General features: G+C 50.0%; 2 protein-coding genes across 2 annotated transcripts; one reads left to right on the top strand and one right to left on the bottom strand.

Moving 5' to 3' along the window:
* Positions 1 to 5,299: 5,299 nt before the first annotated feature.
* On the top strand, positions 5,300 to 8,906 carry LOC120705218 (phytosulfokines 1-like). The gene is made up of 2 exons (XM_039989687.1): positions 5,300 to 7,810; positions 8,456 to 8,906. Exons 1-2 carry the CDS (start codon positions 7,622 to 7,624, stop codon positions 8,588 to 8,590), a joined length of 324 nt encoding a protein of 107 aa, XP_039845621.1. The 5' UTR covers positions 5,300 to 7,621; the 3' UTR covers positions 8,591 to 8,906.
* Positions 8,907 to 13,664: 4,758 nt separating this feature from the next.
* LOC120705217 (protein GLUTAMINE DUMPER 4-like) lies at positions 13,665 to 14,431 on the bottom strand. Its single transcript, XM_039989686.1, has one exon. The coding sequence runs from the start codon at positions 14,310 to 14,312 to the stop codon at positions 13,953 to 13,955; it is 360 nt and encodes a 119-aa protein (XP_039845620.1). The 5' UTR covers positions 14,313 to 14,431; the 3' UTR covers positions 13,665 to 13,952.
* Positions 14,432 to 16,822: the final 2,391 nt, after the last annotated feature.

The raw sequence follows: 16,822 nt of genomic DNA, 5'->3' as shown, positions 1-16,822 counted from the left end.
ACCACCTCTGCTCCAGCTCGTCGCCGACCGCGCCCAGCAACACCCGCGCCTCTGGCTCGTCAAGGTTGACGGGCTGCGGCGCAGTCCTCTGCTCCGTGTCCGCCTCCTCTGCTTCGCCATCCTTCAGCGCGCAGTACTGCACCATCAACAGCGCGTGGTCGTCGTCGCTCTCTTCTTGAGCTAGGTGGGCCTCCTCCTTCTTCTCTTTCCGCTCCGGGCACTCCTTAGCCCAGTGCCCGATCTTGCCGCACTTGCGGCAGACATCGGGGTCGAAGTTCTTCTTCTTTTTCCCCTTCCCGCGCGGATTCCCGCGCGCCTTGTTGCCGCCGGCATACCCGCCGCGGCTTGAGGAGTTCTCCCCGGTCCGCAGCTTCATGCGCGTGTTCCACTCCTCGGTGAGCAGCAACTTGCCGCTCTCCTGCCTCCGCTCCAGTGGCGCATCAGAACGCCCTTCGGCCAGGCGAAGTCGACCGACGACGTCATCGAGCGAGACCTGATCCAGGTCCAAGGTGGCCTCGATTGTAACCGCCATCTGGCTGTACTTGACCGGGCACGCGCGGAGCAGCTTGCAGACGACGTCCTCCTCCTCCAACTTCTTCCCCAGCGTTGCCAACTGGCTTGCCAACGACTGGAGTCGGAGCGCAAAGTCCTCCACAGCCTCGCCGTGGCGGAACTTCAGGTCGTCGAAGTCCCTGCGCAGCTACTGCGCCTTGGCCCTCTTGGCTCGATCCGAGCCAACTCGGAATGAAGCCAGCATGTCCCACGCCTCCTTCGCCGTCTTCTTGTTGCCGATGGCCTCGTGGAACTCTGGTGGCGTGGATGACAGCAGTGCGTCCATGGCCTGGACGTCTTCATCCTCTTCTTTGGTGCCGACTTCCACGGCTGTCCAGAACTTGCGCGCCTTGAGCCGCCACTTCATCAGCACCACCCACTCGCCATAGTTGGTGCGAATGAGCTGCGGCCAGTCCCGCGAGCTCGTCTCCCGCACCGTCCTGATCACAACCTCCGAGACATCCTTCCCCTTGTCGCCTGCACTGGACGCCGGGGAGTTTTCGCCAGCCATCGTTCAGCCGCTGGGCTAGAACGACACCGTACGGCTCTGATACCACTTGTTGGTCCTGCAATCAAGGGTCAGGTAAGCAACCTAGTCACCTTCCTCTCCCTCTCTTTGGCTCCAAGGTAGAAGAAGAGCTGAGCTCTTCTGCACACATATACACTCTGCTGTCTGCTCTCTGCGCTGGCTGAGAGCTGAACACTAGAATGTGGCAAGAATGAACTGCCTTTTCTCATTGCATTGCATTCATATTTATACACCATTGCTACCTACTCTAAGGTGCTATCAGTTATGGCTAATAACTTCTATCACTATCTGAACATTAGTGGCCTAGAGCCATAAGTCAACAAAGGCTGCTAGCAAACTGCAGACTTCCTTGACCAAAATCAGAAAAGGGACAGCTGCAGATTAAGTCTTACAACTTATGCCTACACTGTTCCTTCGCGCAACAAGTCTGGTCTCTAGTCAGGACCTGGACGGATGGGCTTGTTTTGGTTCCTGCGCAGGGTGTCAATGTCCAGGAATGGTGGAACTCAGCATTGCAGGTGCCTGACGCAGCAAAAAGGAACCGGGTTGCAGCTATACTAATCTACACGGCGTGGAACATTTGGAATGAGCGGAATAGGCGCATCTTTCAGGGAGTCGTTCAGGCACCGCAAAGAATTCTGGGGCTCATCAAGGAGGAGATGGCGCTCCGGCAGCAGGCTTGTGAGCTTCGGGTGAATAATGTAGTTTCATAATGATTTCCGTTTCTAAGAGTATGAGTCCTTTAGTTATTTATGTAATCACAACTTGTATGAACTTTGTACTTCTTCTCCTTATATGATCTGGCAGCGCTCCTGTCTTAAGTTCAAAAAAAAAAAACAAACTCAGAGAAGAGACTGACGGTCAGCTTGGAGTTTGGATTTGGGTGCCCCGTCCTGGTCGGATTGAATAATTTTGTCGTTTTATATGTATGTGAACCAACTGATACTGCATCACGAGGAACACCCTAGCATGCACGCGGATGACTGGTTCCTGATCCTGAACCCTGATTCGTAGCCGCCTGCCCACCATGATCCTTTTCAGCAGGCGTTCCTCGTGCTCGTGGTGGTTGGCAACTGGTGGTTTTGGCGAGGATACGCTGCCTCGCCGACGTCTCCACTGATGTAGTGACGTGAGCTACGAACACGGATGACCAATCTCTGAACTCTGAAGGGAAAGGGAAGCCATGGATGACGGGAAAAAAAGTTCTCTACTGTACTGCACTGTTGGTTCTGCCCCTCTGTTTGTTCACCGCTACACAGGGCCGGCCTTTTGATGATGCCACGGGAAAAACTTGTCAGTGGCCAATTGTGTCCAAGACCAGAGCTTTGTTTCGCCTGTCCTGCACAAGCTTGGGTCGGCGGCCGCCGGTGCTGCTCGCCGTCGCCGGCGGCTAGTCGGCTACCCTCATGCTGCGTAACCGAAAACCATCCGATCCTTTCACTTGCTATGCTGTATGCAATGGCCGTGCTAATTTGACATGAAACAATATAGTTCGAGTAGAGAAGTTTTGCTGCATTCCAAACTGTAGTAATGACTAGCGTCTTACGGTTTCATGTCCATCGGCTACAACTCATACGCTCTGACCTTATCGACGATCAGATCATGAACCAGCAAAAGCATGGACCGTGTTCAGAGATTGTTAGTTCCAGAGCGAGCAACAACCTCCGGAGCTCGACGATTGCTTCTCACAATAATGGTCAGCTTTTGGCTCAGCTAATGCACAGAAGGCGGTGATCATGATCCTCTGCTGAAGGCAGGAGCTCAATCGACGATTACTTCTCGCGATACTCATCGCCTAGCTACGCGTCTAGTTCGTTCCCGTCGGCGTCCCGGCCTCCTCGTCGCCGGCTTCCTTTTCCGTCGCCGCCGGGCGCTGCGCATGCGCCTCGGCGGCGTCGAGCCTCTCCCGCAGGGCGCGCGCCTCCTCCCGGAGCCGCGCGCCCTCCCGCGCCGCCCGCGCGCGCGCGGCCGCCACGCGGTTCAGCTCCACGGCCAGCCGCGCGTTCGCGGCGCGGAGCTCGGCGACGCGCGCCGACAGCACGTCCAGCTGGCCCCTCCGCCGCGCGCGCGCGCGCCGAGCCGACTCGCGGTTCGACGCCTGCCGCCGCGCCCTCCGCTCGTCGTCGCGCGCGGCGGCGGCGCCGGCGCCGGCACCCGCGGCCGGTAGCTCCAGCTCACCCGCGCCCGCGCCCGCGCCCGCGCTGATTGCCCCGGAGCCGCCGCCGTGGCAGCTGTAGCTCCACCACGGGCCACTGGCGCCGCCACCGGCCGCGCCGCCGGAGCCCGAGCCGTGCTGCAGCAAGTAGAAGCTCGAGAACTCCGCTGCGCCGAGCGGGTGCCGCGCCAACGTCCCGATGTCTCTCTGCATGATTGATCAGAAGCGCTAGCTACCTAGCTAACCACCTGCTGCTGTCACCTCTGCAAAGCTGCAATGAGGAGGAGATGATTGGGAAGAGATTTGCTGTATTTAAAGGGAGAGACTTGTGATCATGGAAGGAGGGAGGAGATGAGGTAAGGAGATTGTTGAGGTGAGTGAGTTCCTTTAAACTGCAAAAAAAAGAGCCCTAAAGTTGCAGGCATTGTGGTGAGAGCGAGAACCCGTCTTTCCGCGTGCCATTGCGTGTTCATGCAGGATTATCCTGTCGATTTTACGTCATTGTCCCCCGATTGCAAATTTTTATCTGTCGAGCACCACACGCCAATAATCGCAGGGTGGTGATAGGGAGGAGATAAGACTTTGTTCAGAAACATTGCTCTTCCCGGCTGGGAATTTCTGCCATGAGGTCGCCTCAGTTCCTGCCACTTTCTCACCATTGGAAATTTGCACGCAAAGCATGCATGCTTTCAATCAGGTATGTGCGAGCACTTCGATAATGATCTTGCTTATGGAGCCTGAAGCGTATGGGATTGACAATTTTTGCGGTTTTTTTTATATATTTTGAGGGTAGAGTTTAGACTTTCTTACTCAAGTATGCAGAGGGACAAGTATTGTGACCTTGTGCCACGAGATGCTTTGACAAGAAAAGAACATTTCATTGTGGCAAAGCCATGACGTTGGCTTTATGCTTTTTCCTGCGTTAAGATATGACAGCAATATGTTTTCCTATAGTGACGCCACAAAGAAACACTTGATAATAAAGAAACCAAATAATGCCAGTAATAAGCCAACTGTTTGGTGCACTTCGGTGATTTGGGTGCATGCATGTTAGCATGCATGATTGTGATGTTTCTGGTACTGTTTGGCGTCATACATATTAGGTGCAAACCAACCTCTCCACGGAAACTATACAAACTTCAATCTGGGGATCAACATCCAAGGAGCATGGGAAGGGGGATAATTTTACAATTAACCGCCCGCCCTTGGATTAGATAATCACACTTTTGCAAATCCCCCTCCCACTCCCCCTGCGTTCTCTCCTTGGATGTTGATCCGGTGGCCTAGATTGAAGTTTGTTTAGTTTCCACGAATAGATTGGTTTGCACCTAATATGTTCCCTTAATCATTTTGTGTTCAAATCTGTAGAGAGCTAGTTTTGCTTACGCACACAGACACGCAAATTGGGTAGGATCTCTGGAAGTCTGAATGCCCTGACTGACATCGTCAGACTGAAAAATGATGGTTGCAACATCTGCATATATAATTCCAACAGTAGCAAAGTTTTTTTAAAATATATATTCATTTGTCATTTGTACTTTTTCTTTATGAACCGACAGTCTACACAAATATGATATCTCCTAGGCCTCCTAGGCTTAGTTTGCATACCATAATAAGTTTTTATTTTGCCTACCTGCCAATGCCATTAGGGACAATACATAACTGTGTCCCAGCTGAGAAAGTGGTGTGTGCCTGACAACTGGGGCTGTCTAAAGCAAAACTTGTATGTGTGGAATGGTGGGGTACCATGCACACAAGTTTAGGATAGCTTATATACAATTGTCTAAATCAGATGTTACAAATCAGGCGGGCATAATGTTTCTTTATGGTGACTTAAGCTGACCGTCAACTTTTGAAACACCAAGCTCTGTCTTTCCCAATTTTCCCAACGACCGCCACAAGGCATGAGCACAACAGCAGGTTACTGTCTTAGCCAAACTCTGCTTTAGTACTTTGCCGACCACCACCGCTGTTTTCACTGATAGCTATGTTGTGTAGAATACCAACGCTTCTAATAAGCTGTCATCAAATATTCAGAAATAATGACAGTTGCCGATGTCTAACCTACACTTCCATCGTAGTATCTTTGGGTCACTAGGAATGTGATGTTTACCGTAAAGAAAAAAAAAGTTTCTCTACTCCATCCATCCTAAAAACTAAAAAGAATACCAGCTAAGATTTTTAATTTTGTACCGTAGAAAATTGCAATCCTGAATTTTAGAGCAGCAAGTGGGGCCCACCGTAATGAAACTCACGACCACATCTGCTCAGTTCTCCACAGCCACAGTTTCTTCGAAAAAGTTCTCCACAGCCACACACATTTTTCATTTTTTTTCCTTCCCTTCCCTTCCCTTCCTCGCCTCCTCCTCATCCGCATCTAATCGTCTTCTCCCCTCCACTGCTATGGCTGGTGGTGATGGTGGGCCCATCAAGTGGCATGGCAGCGGGATCCGCGGTCGCTGAGTTGGTTTTCAGCTGTGATCCTCATTGCCTCAGTTTTTAGCTGATGTAAAACAGTTTTCAGTGACGCCAATGGCTGATTTCTTCCATCTAGATGCACGAGAGACCTTTCAATACACAAATGAGCAAGATATGGATGTGATTAAGCTGGCTAAACGCCTTTTGTCATCCACAATTGCCAGTGCCTTCAGCTTTTAGAGCATGCAGCCATGTCTGTTGTGACGATTGCAAGGTCAAATTGAACTAAAATAAGTGGAAAACAGCATCACCAAGAGCAAGAGCAATCGCGTGGCGAAATTGTGAATGTCGCCGCGCCTTGCTAAGATTAGCAGTAAGGGAAACCAAAAGTATAATGACCTACCTAGGATTGCGACGCGCAATCCCGTTTGCAGCATACTACTACATGGTAAGCAGGCGTGGGGGATTATAAAGGTGTAACAGTCCATTAACACTTGAAAGGGAAGCCATATCTACTATCTAGTACAAAATGGACACTGAGTACACGATGATGGCGGGTTAACAATAAGTTAAATCAGCATTAGGAGTCGCAGTTTGTTTACTTCTTTCTTCCCTTTGCTTACTAGATAGTACTTCCTCCGTTCATAAAACAAATTATGGGATCCGTGGTCAAAATAGTTCAGGTTTGATCATATTTATAGTAAATAGTATTAGCGCTTATGTCTCCGTATAAATTAATTATGAAAATATATTCTGTAACTAATCTAATGATGTTTATTTTGTACACGAATGTTATTACTTTTTTATATACCTAAGTTTAAAGTGTTTGATTTATCAAAAGTGAGAGTTGCATTCTTTAGTGGATGGAAGAGTAGTACATCTTACAATGGATCAGACGTGCCCAAACATGCTCCACAATCTACACTCACGACACGTGTGGATGCATGGACATGTGCTCGTTTGGTTTCCCGCGGGAAAGGCACCGGCGTCCCGTACCCCAAGACCATGTCCAGCCGCTTGCCATCCCCTGCGAGGCTGCGAGGGAGAAGGGGAATGGAAGCTCGCGCCTCGCGCTCGGGCGGCCACAGCCCCCCGCGCCCGGTTTGAGGCTTTGACTTCGGATCGGAGCCCATCGACCAGAGACAGCCCAGCCACTCCGCCGCGCGCCTCCCGGCGCCGAGGTCTCCCTCTCTCCCCTGCGAACGGAGGTCAAATGGCCCGGGCCCCGACGCCATTTACTCGCGCGTCTCAGCGCCCCTTGCTCGTGTCTCCCTCGCTCGCTCATTTCCTCCCCCTGGTCAACCGCGCCGCTAAATTTTTTCCCTCTCGCCTTGGTCTGTGGGTACGCCTCGTTTCCGGGTCGTGTCCTGGCAGTGGCAAGATGCTCGGTGACGGTGCGTGAGAAAGTTGCAAAAGTCAAACATGAACAATGGTGTTTCGCCGGGTAGATGGGCTACCGGATCGTTTCGGATGTCGATTCAGTTCTAGTCTGAGTACAACGTCCAGTTTCTTTGGACATGGCAGCATCGCAAGTCTAAAAATCCATTCAGCATCGCAAGTAGTATTGGCTTAGAATAGCTGAGTTCTAGTAGTTCGATCAGCTAAAACTCTGAATAACTTTAGCGGATCCAGGCAGATTATTGGGGGTAATCGGGCTAACCTACCTATCGGATCAGAGTCCGCACAGCAGATGTTTTAGCACCCCGAGGCGGTGATGCACACGCACCATTTTTTGTTTTGTTTTACCAGCTAGTACTATCTCATCGGGGCAAGGGCATGCGCATGGCGCATGAGAGGTGTTCTCCCAAGAAACCCCATCGTCTAGCTGGCTTATATATGTGTATCTTCCTCCAGCTTCTGTTGGCCACGGCAGCAACGCAGTGGGGAGGGAAAGAGCTAGAGAGATCCGATCAAGCAGGCAGCCGTCACAGCGTAGCGATCGTTCGCGTCCTCTCTGACAGGAAACAATGATCGTGCACGGGAGGAGAACGGCGGCCATGACGCTGCAGGTCTGCCTTCTGTGCCTGCTGGTGGCTCCTCCCCTGCTGGCGAAGGGCGCTCGGCCGTCCAGGAAGCTCCTGTGGACGGCGCAGGAGGAGCCGAGCCACGGCGGCCTCGGCAGCCACGGCACTGGCGCCGCCGCATCCGCGACCCCGGTGAGCATCTCTCTCAAGTCTGAACCTTCGTTCCGAGCTATGCATGCTGCTGAAATAATCCTTTTCTGATATCGCGCTGCTAATTTGCAAAGTTTGACTAGCCGATGGCAAGCTAGGATAGTCTTGCCCGTGTACAGTACGCAGCTTAGTTTAGTGACAATGTGTTCTTCCTTGTACTTCAAAGTACTCATAAGCATTGGTATAGAAAAGCATATGCACTGTTGCTATTTAATTCTTGCAATGCTTTGTGTTGAGAGCTCGGAGGGCAATAGCATGGGGAGCTGCCCCTGAAGTGGCACCCGGAACAGCAACATCATTCTTGATGCAGCCGGCAACAATCCACATGTGCATTCTTATACTGTATATCTGCATACACACAGCACAGCACAGCCATATGATGGGCCATGGTCCAAGCAAGCATACGCATGTTACCTCCACGTTTAGGCATGTTACCTCCAAGCACAACACAACCATAGAGCTTAATTAATTGAAAGATGCTTCTTAATTAATTAGTACAACAGGTCACTGGTAGTGTATGTATACTACTAGTGTTTGTTCATATACTCGTGCTACTCCAGAGGAGGCGTGCAGAGTCGATCAGGGTGTACTGACTGGGCGGTGTGGTCTTTGCTGAACAATCTGCAGGAGCCGTGCAGCGGCGGCGCCAGGGGTTCAGGGAGCAGAGCAAGTGCAGGCACGGGCGAGGCGCAGTGTGATACGGTGAGATGGGCAGAAATTCACACGGATTACATCTACACCCAAGATGTCAAGCACCCGTAAGCTGGTGTAGCTAGATAAGCTAAGGTGCTGGCTCGTGATCGATGCCAAGTTTCTGAACGCCAGTTTTGGTTGGACTTTGGAGGCGTTTAGCAGTGCTGTACGGGGCGTGTATGATTATTAATTAATTACTCAGTAACTAGTAGTATTTCAGTAAAGCTTTGGCACTCATGCCAGCTAGACATCGTCGTAGTAGTTCGTTTAGTAGCACCATCCCATGCAAAACCCTTGTAATCTAACCAGCTTCCAGTTCTTATTAGAAGGATGTGTGTTCCTTTGTAATTTACCGAGAATATTAATTAAGCATGCGTCTTCTTTATCTCTTTTACGAAAATGGTGCTGAGATCTCTTGTAAAAAGTTCACTATGCAGGCGTATTTCGATCCATCCTAGTGAAACTTCAAACCTGTTGCCATCGACTTTTTTTTAAAAAAAAACAAACTTGTTGGATTTTTTTTTGAGTGAGAAGTGAGAACCCATCAATTCAGGGACCGCACATATGCGCGGTGCTGAACTGCTGACGCGTATTGAGCGCGCGTGTCTGCATCGTGGTCTCTTGAGAGTTGAGAGAGAAAGAGATGAACAAATGAAGAAGTGTTTCAGGGAGTAGGCCCAAGAGACCAACTGCCCACGCACTATTTCAGCCCAGATGACTGATGGCCAACTGCAAGGTTTCTTCTTTTCCCCTGTTCTTCAGTTAACAAAACAGAAAGCAGAAACACAGAAAAAGGAAGGAAGAAAAAAAAAAGAAAATGCACTGCGGCAGTGTTTGACGCGCTCTTTTGAGGGCCGGCGAGCAGTTCTTGCATTGGAGCCGCAAAGGACCCCGCCGAGCGAACGGAAGATCACCGAATCCGCGCGCCGCCGTCGTCCACAGGCTCTCCGCCGGCTGCCACTCGGGAGTCTAGACCCAGCGGCGGCTCGCCGCGCGCACGCGCACCGACGGAATGAGACGTGATCGGTCGAAACGCCCACGGGCGGCCGAGCGGGTTCGACGCGACGCGACGGCGTGTCGACATCGTGGTGCGAGGGTGGTGTCGACTGTCGACCATGGCAGCTTCTTCGCAGCTGCAGGAAAAGCAGGAAGAGGCATGCATGGCAAGCTTCTGCTAGCTACTGGCTAGGCGAGGAGAAAACAACGGGCGAGAAGAGACGCGATGGGCAGGCTGCATGCTTTATATCTGCCGATACAGCGCCACCAACCGAACCCGGGCCTGCTGTGCTCCTCCGATTGGATTGGCCCTGTTAAACGAAGGACAAAAGCGGCCGGGAAGGAAAGGCAGGAGCCCTTTGCTGGTGATGATCTGACTCGTCTCGTCGTCACCCTTGTCATACTCATCCTCATAGTCATAGCACTCACTACTGCCGTTGGAATGGTGGTCACCAACTGGCAACCATAGCCAGCCACGCTACCAAGAGCTAGGGCTGCTGCTGCTGCTGCTACTACTACTACCACCCTCGCTCGCAGGCTGGACGCAGCATCCAGCATGCATCCATGCACTGTTTTGTTCGCAGCAGAGGGAAGGGTGAGCAGTGAATGGAGTGAGTGAAGGATCCAAGAACGGGCCGGAATATTCGACGGCATAATGCTTCCAAGTTCCCAAACACTGCAGCTGAGGCCAGGCCACAAACAAATGCAGAGTCGAGGGGCTACTTCTTGAATGGCCTAGCTACTTTACCTCTAGTAGCACTTCACCCCGGAAAATTTGTGGAGCAACGCAGCTGCACCGTGGCAGTGCCATATTTTTCTTTTCACAAAATTCACGTTGATTTTTTTATGTTTACAACAAATCAGTTGTATAAATTGAATACTTTCAAATTAAGGTCCCTCGTACAGATGGAAAAACACTTACTTTCTCCAATCATCGGGTAAATAATGACCGGAACTCCAACATGTTTGGCTCACGAGGAGAATAGCAAAGCTCCGCATTATCCACCGTGCTCCGCGAATGTACTGTCGTCTGAGACCCGATCATTCGACGCTGGTAGATGTTTGGGGGAATGTTATTAGCGTGATCGCCTCGAGTAGCAGCTCCTCGACGCGCATCTCCTCGATCCCCAGACACACCTTAATTTCCTTGTATGAAATTAAAACATAAGCCGTGGTCGCTCTTTTTGCACCGGTGACCTAGCTAGGGAGACACAAAGAGCCAATCCGTGTCTAGAGATCTTTTCTCCGTGGAAAAAGACGATGACCTAGCTAGCTAGTGCCGCAAAGCTGAGGCAGATGTGTTGACACCATGGGGAAGGGAGGAAGGGGAGGTCATATGCTCCTGGATATTCTGCACGGAGGTGGAGAACGAGCGAAAGCCGGAAAGGGTTTGCAATGCAAGTTTGGTGCTGCAATACGTGTTGGTGTCATGGTGGAGGCAATCATGGCCATGGCCGGGGCCAAGCTGTGCTCCCTGCCCTCTGGTTGATCATGACTCGGCCCCCACCAACTCCCAAAAAGATCACTAGAAAGCTCCGCCCACAGCAGCAACCAGCAGATAGCAGTAGACTTCTTCTAAAGTTGGTGCACGAACGCAATCACACGATGCGCCGCTTCCACTAGCAGCAGCTAACGGACGCTACTGTGCCATTGCATGCTAGTAGTACAAATGAGCAAGTGTGCGAGAGTACAAATGTACGTTATCCAGTCCTAAAGGGGCAAAAAACAAACATCATTATTCAGCTCCCACCTAGCTTAAACACCTAATTTGCCTCCATGAAATGGTGCAAAAATGCTACACTGCGAAATGGTAGGTAAAAATACTTGGGCATGCATCTTTTGCAGGATTGATTATTTGTCATCCTTACGGATACAAGTGATTCTGGAATTACTTCTAGTGGCTCAAATGGCTCCACATGTCAGTGATTTGCTACTGCATGTGCTGGCTCTCAGGATGAGAACCTGAGTATTTTTTTTAAAAAAAAGGATGAGAACCTGGTGAGTGTTGAAGGAGAGGACGGTCTTTTCCGGCGACGAGCTAGCGTGACGACGACGGCCGGGCCCTCTGCGCTCTCGAGGCGCCGCTTCCAGGCTAGCCGCAACAGGCGCGCCTCCTTTTGGAAAGCAAGCCGGCAGGCCGGGCCCACGTGGCTTGACTTGCATTATTATTATTGCTACTGATACATACTAGTAATATTCGACCACCTCTCGATTATTCATCGTTCTTACCTTTTCTTTTTCTGAGGAAGAAGGATTTTGTAGGATTTTGTTCACTCTTTGAGGGAAAATAAGGCCACTCTCATGAGAGTTTTATGGGCACACTTATCTATATTGAAAATTAGGTAACTGTGCCAAATGAGTTGCATGGTGATGAAATTCTCCTCACATCTCATGAAACTGCATTCTTATCTTTTCTTGCCATGCGAGCAAAATTGATGATATTTAATGTCATGAAACCTTCATGAACTTTCATTGGGACTGACCTAGTATAGTAGAGGAACTCGATGAAGGAATCTTTCTGTCACTTTGTAAACTCACCTCACCTGCTTAATTATCCAGAGGAATATTTGGCGTTAATCAAATCAAAGGAGCTGATCAAAGCACCTTTGCCAAAGAGGACGAGCTAGCTAAAGCGATCTAAGTACAGATGCGGATAGGTGAGGATTGGATTAGCTAGAATTACATAAGCCGGACGCATGCATGATTGGGTATCAGCTGCGGCATTGCAAATTTCAAATGCGATTTGGCTGGAATTCAGTCCTTTTTTACAGACATGTGTATATATTACTCTCTCCATTCACAGATGATGGTCTTAGTTAGGAAGATGACAATGACCAAGGCAGAAAAAACATTGCTTATCAATCCTACTTATCCCGTCATTATTGACCTAGTGAAAAGAAATGATCCTTAATAGTATTTAAAACTCGTAAAAACAAACGGTCTTTAATGCCTCTCCTGCATGTAGCCAGTTTTTATCCACAGGCATGTGAAGTCGAAACATTGCGTCGTTTCTCAAGGCACGAATTTATTTCTACGCAGTTAATTGGAGTTGGCACGAGAGGCAATGAGTGGGTGGGTTCAAATAAGACTACTAATTTTGAAATTCTCAGATTTTGAAATAAGACTATCATATATGAATGGACTGAGTATTTCAGATATCGCCAATGGGGTCAATTTCGAAATTTTGCATGCATGGCCTCATAATGTGACTTTTTTTTTTACCAAAAACAGTGAGATTTATTTTGAGAAAAGTTCCAGCATTTTATTAGCTCATTTCCACCCTAGCTAGGTCCCTTATAGCGAATCTTTATGAATTTGAGTGACTACGCTGAGCTGCCACTCAACCACCGAATTTAGTAACCAACAGACGCTGCAAGAACCAGCAAATACAACCTGATAAGAGCGAGGTAGTGGCGGAAAATACTTTTTTTTTTCGGAGGGAGGCAAATGAAAGGACGATGCAGGACAGCAGGAGTACAAGCCAATCCAAGTGCAGTGGAGGCACTTGATCATACAAGTGGGGGGAGGAAACTAAAGTTCTTTGCTTTTATTTGCACTTTGGAATTTAAAAAGCTCCCTTTTTTGCACTTAAACGAATTCTAATTGCGCGTTAAACTTGATGGCCCCTTGTTTTTGCTAAAGTAGCACCACGCATAGGAGTGTGTATAAAACCAGCTGCACAAGTTCTACGCAAATGTACGTGTCGCGAGGCCCTGCCCTGCACTCTGGTATGGTATCCCCTGTCTCATGCCGTTGCCGTACTGTGGCCGACGCTATTGATTTAATTTGTCCGCGGCTGCACGGCTTTGGCTTTAAGTCTTTTTTTCTTTTTCTTTTTTGCGACGTTTTTTTTAAATTCCTTTTGGAGGAACAAACCGTTTCCTTTTCTCATACCAAAGTGCCTATTAAATTAAGCATGGAATGACGACAGATTTCACCGGAACTTTCGCACCGAGCCCCTCACGAGATGCAGAAATTGCCCTTCGTCTACGATCCCAAGCAGCCAAGCTTTGATGATCATTGCCTGGCCGGCGGTCAGTGCGCAATGACTTGATCACTCAACTGGAGAAGCAAATTGCGTGCAAAATGGGCCAAATAATCGATGGGGAATGGGATCCAGCTGCTGAACTTACTGAACGCAGCCAACAACAAAAAAAGACCGCACGCGTTTATTGAAGCTGGAAGCTTTTGCGTCTGCCGGAACAAACCAAACCAAACTTCGTTTCACAGATCCCACTCAAAGCCGCCGCCGCCGCCGCAACCGCCGCCGCAGACGCCGCCGCCGGCAGCTGGGCGCTCTCTCGTCTCACGGCACGGAAGAAGAACTCCGAACCAAAGAACAAAAAGAAAAAAAGCAAAGAAAACAACATTTCTCGGCAAAATTGGCCCCGCGTCGCCGCTCTGTTCGCCGCGCGGGTGGTTCTCGATGTTGCGCCTACACGGCGTCGGCGCCGCCGGCGCGGGGAGCGGCGAGGGAGGCGAGCGGCTTGGCGCTGGCGAGGAAGGACGGCAGGGCGTCGCCGGCCATGATGACGACGACCCCGGGCGCCTCCCGGTCGAGGGGCACGAGCACCCCGCGCACGGACGCCGCCTTCCCCTCGCCGCCGCCGGCCCCGCGCCGCGCCGCGTTGCGGCGCGCGCAGACGAGCACGAGCAGCGCCGCCACGATGAGACCCATCATGAGCACGAAGCCCAGGAAGAGGTACGGTGTCGGCGTCCGCCACAGGCTCGGCCGCCCGCCGCCGCCCGCCGTCAGCTCCGCCGCGACACCGCCTGCACCCCTCTCCGGCCTCATCACCCTCCCTCTCTGTCTCTCTCTCTATCTAGCTTGCTTCTGCGACCGGCTGCAGAGAGAGAACGGTTGCTTGGTGGCTGGCTGGCTGCGACTGGGAGGTGGCCGTGGGTGGAAGGAGATCGACGGGGAGGAAGGGGGTTTATATAGGCCGGGCCGGGGGGGGGGGGGGGGGGGGGGGCAGGGGCAGCGGCAGCGGGGAAAAGAAGCCGCGCGCGGGGCGCTCTCGATCCTCCGCTTGCTATCTGCCGAGCTGCCTCCCCCAGCATCAGGTGGTGTGTGATGGTGATGGTGCGGCGGCTCGGCTGGGTGCTCTGTTTCTCTCACATCAAGTCGTGCTGGCCAGCTGCCCCATGCACACGGAGCTAGGGGTGGGCAACAGCCAACAGGAAGGAGGGGGTAGATTTTTTTTAAAATAAATAAACAAATTGCTTTTAGCCTCATTTTGAAACTTTTTATTGTCATGTACTGTGGTAAGTTTTTGAGCTCCACGCGTTACAAAGTCTAACCTCTTCATGCCAACTGAAGTGGCTTGAAAAAAGGTTTTTTTTTGTTATAAATCGCTATGCGGCATTTGCTTTCGCCTTCATTCGGTACATCTTTGCAGCTAGCGACAGCTTGATACGAAAAATAGAAAAAAAATGCTTAGGGTAGTACGTATGGCTACTAATGTTAGCAGTGCTCGAGTAGTACTCCGTACCTAGGCAGAAGCTAAGAGAGTACGGTGAGAAAGCGGCGGAGCACGGATAAAAAATTCAGGTATAATGCAGCTCAACTGATACTATAGCTTGAACGGAGGCTGGGCGAGGCAACTAAAAAGAGAAATTGAGAAGGACTGGGTAGCAAAGTTGAGCAGAGGATTCTTGAGTTTAAGATTTTCTGAATAATTGTTAATGGCTGAAACTTTGAAAATGCATAGTAAATTGTAAAACTTCCTAGAAATGCAAAACCAATCTGACACATAGGTAACTTTGGTTAGTCTTCCCCTTCCACGAGTAAGGGGTTGTTTGAATTTAGAGGCTAAACTTTAAACTATGTCATGTCAAATTTTTTTTAGTATTTAGAAGTATTAAATGAAGTCTAATTATAAAACTAATTGCAGAACCCCGGGGCCAAACTGTGAGATGAATCTAATGAGGTATACTAATCTATAATCAGGATCGTTATTGTAGCATCACTGTAGTAAATCATAGATTAATTAGGCTCATTATATTCGTCTCGCGAATTAGCACCCGTCTGTCAAAAAAAATTTATAAACAGATTTTATTTTATACTCCTAAATAGTAAGATTTTTTTGATGTGACAGGGACTAAAAAAAGCTGCTGGAACCAAACAGGATCTAAGTATCTTACATTTCTCTTCTCTAGTGTGTCAGAATCTCAATGGCGATGGTATCGCTTCCGTTTTCCGCGTAGGCCAATGTGCGGGCAGATGAATGATAGAGATTATAGAGTTGCAAGTGACGGGAGGATTTAGCGTGGCGGGGGGGGGGGGGGGGGGCAAGTGCCCGAACACCCCCCCCCCCCAAAAAAAAGGGGTGGGGGGGACAATTTTCAACCATGGATGATACTCCCTCCAGATCCTTTTATAAGCTGTTTACGCATATCAATATTCAAATTCTACAATTTTTGACCAATAATTTGGCCAACAATTTTTAACTATTATGGGACAAACTTGATACGGATAGATTTATAAACGGGTCAGTTGGATCCATGCCACTACAATTTCACGAAGTTGGATTTCATGTTGAAATCCATGCCATTGAGTGGCATGATTTTCAACGTGAAACTCAATTTCACGGAGTTGTGGTGGCATAAATCGAATTTTCCATCCAACTTCGTGAAATTGTAGTGGCATGGATCCAACTGACCCTAGATTTATAATCAAATACACTATCCAATAATTCTAAATTTATAAGCATAATAATTATAACATAAAATAAATGAATGGTCAAATTATAATTTGGGAGACCGTGCCATATCAAACTACTATGCCTTATTAAAAGGTCTGGAGGGAGCAACGAAGAAGAGGGGGGAAAAGATGTAGAAGAAAAAAAAGAAAAGAGATGAAGAATAAAGAAGGGGAAAATAAATTACAAACCCCCTTCCTAAACTGAGATATTACATCCTGCTCAAAATAAAACTGAGATTTTACGTCCACCCCCGGCAGTAGAGCAGTGCTCGTATGTGAGGTGAGGAGCAGACGACAAGAGCCGTGCGCGGTGGCGTTTCCGAGTCGCCGCGCGCGTCCCCCGCATTCAATTCGATCGCCTCTCATCAGTGCCCTGTCAGCGGGCCCACGTCGGTGGATCGGTTCCGAGCTAGCCTTGGCCTCGCTCGGTCGGTGCCTCGCTCTAGCCTGGGCCCCCCCTGCAGCTGCAGGTACGCTGCGTGAGCGAGCTGCCCGCGTACGTGGAGGCCGCGGCGGGAGGCGGCGCCTACTCGTACAGCTAGCTGTGTGCGTGCCTGGCCGGACGCGTGCGCTCCCCGAAGCAAGCAAACCGCGTGGAAACG

The sequence above is a fragment of the Panicum virgatum genome, chromosome 4K (assembly GCF_016808335.1).
Source record: "Panicum virgatum strain AP13 chromosome 4K, P.virgatum_v5, whole genome shotgun sequence".
Taxonomy (NCBI): domain Eukaryota; kingdom Viridiplantae; phylum Streptophyta; class Magnoliopsida; order Poales; family Poaceae; genus Panicum; species Panicum virgatum.
This window is presented reverse-complemented; position numbering and strand designations above follow the sequence as displayed.